Below are 3,643 nucleotides of genomic sequence, written 5' to 3' on the forward strand. Positions count from 1 at the left end.
CGCGCCGGGCGTGGTGGATCCGTGTGATCCTCTCGAAACTTTTATCATTCCTTGCGCGATCAGGATTCGGGTTTTGGAAGGCACTGCATTTCAGGGGACAGGGCGCATCTTTCGCCCGATTGAGACGGCGGATCTGGTCGTCGTCGCGAGTATTCAAGTTGCAGGTAACAAGTTCGACCATGTGTCCATGTGCCTTTTGCACCCCGATCGCTTTCGATCGTTGCTCGCGTGTACAACTAGACCAACATGAGCTGAAAAACACAAACTAAGAGAAATAGGGCTGCTTAGTTGTAGGCTGTAACTCTGAATCAGAGCGTGCTGAAGGTACTGATAGCATGTGTGAGACCACGTGCATGGCTGAAAATCTAAATGTGACACGGTGAGAGTATAGTAATGACATGCTGGCATGCATGCAGCGGAGCTACCTGGAATTCTGGATTATTCTCGTCTGACAGACTGTCATAGAATAGAATTGCCTCGATTTTTATTGGGCGTTTTAATAAATCAATGTGAGTTGGGGAATTTTCTAGAGGACGTAATTTAAGGCTTACCGTATGAAAGAGCGACAATATTCATATTCATGACACCGAATAGTCTGAACAACTTTACAATGGTTTGATTCATTTTTGGGTCAAACCTAAAAGGACTAATTATATATGAGCTAAGGTACCAACTACCGGCCAAACATTAGCATCATTCCAAAATTACAGCTCACTGCTCACCGGACTCCACGCCAGCACATCAGCTTTTCCGCTAGTTATAAGTAGCCTGCACAGGCATAAGCGCTCATCAGCATCAACAACCCACGCTCGCACAAGCACATTCATCATTCTCTTCCATCCCTGCGCGCATCGGCGGCATTCCGATCCGTTCCCGCGAGCGAGCTGCGCGTGCATGGCGGCGACCCTCCTGTCCCACGTCGTCTCCGACCTCTGCATCGGCAGGCCGAAGGTCCTCACGCTGCTGCCGTCCACGCCCGTCGCCGCCGCACTCGCCGCGCTCCGCGCCGGGGCCGACCCGTTCGTCTTCGTGGACGCCGAACCGGCCGCCCACCGCCTAAAGAGGGGAGCGGCCGCGGCGTACGTGAAGGTCGGCGTCGCGGACATCCTCTGCTACGTCTGCGGCGACGCGGGCAACCTCCGGGACCCCGCGGCGGCGCTCGGCCGGCCCGTGTCCGCGGTCGCCGCCGGCTACGGCGTCTCCCACCGAGTGGACCCCCAGACGAGGTGCGGCACGTTTCTGATTCTTGTTTTGTTTCGGAACTGTCAATTCTCAGTCGCCGTTAGTTTTCAAAAAATAAAAATTCTCAGTCGCAGTATTGTATAAAAAAACTCACTCGTATAGTAACAAAGGCGGCTAAACTGTTTGGTCAAACTTTACAGGCTGCTCGACGCCATTGACGTGTTGCTGACCGACGGCTGCCAGAGCCTGCTCGTTCCTCTCCACGCGCGCGGCCGGAAGCGGCATCACCAGGTCCCCTCCGATGCCGTGGCGACAGCCGACTGCTGCGTGCTGACGCGAGAGGACATCGTCCGCCACCTCTTCGGCTCCATCTCCCACTTCTCCCCGGTCGCCGTGCTCACAGTCGCCTCCCTCGGCCTCGTCCGCCGCGACGTGCACGCTGTCCACGTCGCCGACGACGGGCTCGACGCGATCCCGCTCCTACGTAGAGCCGTCTCGGACGGCACGGCCGTGGCCGTCGTTGCCGACGACAACGCGCTCGTCGGCGAGATCTGCCCCAGCGTGCTCGCGTCGTGTGACGTCGAGTCCGTATCGGCCGCCTTCGCCGCTCTCTCTGTGGGCGACGTCATGACGTACATCGACTGCTCTCTGTCGCACACGCCGCCGGAATTCTTGCTGCGCGCCGTCAGAGCCCAGCTCAAGGACAGAGGCCTCGACGCCATTGCGGAGCTCATGGACACCGCGGAGGCCGCCTCTCTTCCCTTGTCCCCGTCGTCGTCGTCGACCTCCTCCGACGAGGACTCACCGTCGGGACGCGGACGACGCCCGAGGAGGATGTCGTCAGGGAGCTTGGGCTGGCGGTCGACGGAGGACGTCATGGCATGCCATTCCGGGAGCTCGCTTGTGGCCGTCATGGCCCAGGCCCTCGCGCACCGTGTAGGGTACGTCTGGGTCGTCGATGAGACCAGCAGCGCGCTCGTCGGAGTAGTGCGATTCGCCGATGTGCTCGCCGTACTCCTGGAGCATCTCCGCCCTCAATCCCAGTTGCTATGCAGATAATCAGCGATCGTATCAGTTGATGTGTTCACCAAAAGATCTCCAACGCTAAAACAGTTGAGAGTTGTTTATATTGTTCCGTCAATCCGTCTTAGTCAAATTCGAACTGAATAATATTAAAGTTTGTTGTTTTGACGAGAGCGTACCATAAGCATGAACTTTCTTTTTGAAACTTTTTGTTTTACGGAATTCCGAAATATCTCGCGGAAGATAACGTGGTCTGTTTTCAACCACTTTTGTGTGGCTCAGATTGGTTTAAGATTTGTGCGCTGCTTTGTTGAAGATGGAGAGTAGAATGGGCCGATTTCTGTTTTGCTTGTCAGCCCACCGGCGTGTCGCGGCGCGTTGTTGCTGTTACGTTTTATTTTGCGTTTAGGCAACACGTGGTGTTTGGTTTCAATTTGGTTCCTACAGCTACAGTGGTAAGGCGGAGAGAAGGCGCAATTGGGGATTTCTGGCTTTCAACGGCAGCGGCGCAGGGGTTTAAGCTGCTTTTGAGATTTTCTGAAAAAATATTATTGGATTTTTTTTCTAAAAAGCTAACACTAACTTTTTAGAATATGTGTTCAGCTTTGTGAGCTCAAAAAGTTACGAAAAGCTCATAAAACTGAGCTTTTTAGCTTTTCATATAAACTCAGCTTTTCTGATCTTCCAACTTTTCGAAAGCTAGACAAGAAATTCGTTTTTCATTTGAGATTCTGACTTTTCATGCTGAGAAAATACTAGGAAATTCAAACAAATAGGGGCTGAAGTGTCCTCCTCGAGTAGTGAAGTTGTGTTCTTTGTGTGTCACGTCTGTATTTACGAGGAATGTTTGTGTAATGTTTGTGTGTGCTACTTTCTCCCCCTTTATACGTCCTTGTTCTGTCTGCCCATAGATGTGCGCGGAGTAGGGGTAGTTGGGGCTGTTATTTTTGTCTTTGTGTTTAATTGATTACTGACTAATTGGCGAACTAAACATAGTTGACCAATCCATAGCTTAGTTAGTTAGGTTTCTTGTGATATAATTTGTATTCGAGCATGTACTTAATAGTTAATACAGGTGCTCGCAGTTTTTCTATATTTTATTCTATAAGTTAACCAACTAACATGGGCAGTGGATGATTAGCCGTGCTTATTCTCCTTGTTATATACTACTATATGTCTGTGGTACCATATAAAACATGAGCATCACTAAAATTTTGTTTCCCTCCAAATTAAAAATTAGTAGTTGAGGTAGGTATTGGTAGTCATGGAGCCAGTTTTAGTATTCTGTATTTTTTTGTTGTAATAAGTTTTCCATTTGCGTGCTATAATCATAATATTCATTATATTTTTTCTTTGATTCATTACTTGCTTGTTTGTCCTTTTCTATTGATAACTCATTTTGTAGTGATTTTAGCTTTCAGTTTTTTCTTAATTCAGT

The 3,643-nt window shown here is 50.1% G+C and overlaps 1 protein-coding gene across 1 annotated transcript; it reads left to right on the forward strand.

Annotated features, from left to right (window-relative positions):
* The first annotated feature begins 808 nt into the window (after positions 1-808).
* On the forward strand, positions 809-2,415 carry LOC101774783 (CBS domain-containing protein CBSX5). Its single transcript, XM_004955045.4, has 2 exons — positions 809-1,226; positions 1,383-2,415. Exons 1-2 carry the CDS (start codon positions 895-897, stop codon positions 2,239-2,241), a joined length of 1,191 nt encoding a protein of 396 aa, XP_004955102.1. The 5' UTR covers positions 809-894; the 3' UTR covers positions 2,242-2,415.
* Positions 2,416-3,643: the final 1,228 nt, after the last annotated feature.

This window comes from Setaria italica, chromosome I, assembly GCF_000263155.2.
Source record: "Setaria italica strain Yugu1 chromosome I, Setaria_italica_v2.0, whole genome shotgun sequence".
Lineage (NCBI taxonomy): Eukaryota > Viridiplantae > Streptophyta > Magnoliopsida > Poales > Poaceae > Setaria > Setaria italica.

Excerpts from the sequence above, each read along its gene's own strand:
- LOC101774783 (XM_004955045.4), top strand. The coding sequence starts at position 895 with ATGGCGGCGACCCTCCTGTCCCACGTCGTCTCCGACCTCTGCATCGGC. Across the intron at positions 1,227-1,382 it reads CGAGTGGACCCCCAGACGAG|GCTGCTCGACGCCATTGACG; the intron begins GTGCGGCACGTT and ends CAAACTTTACAG.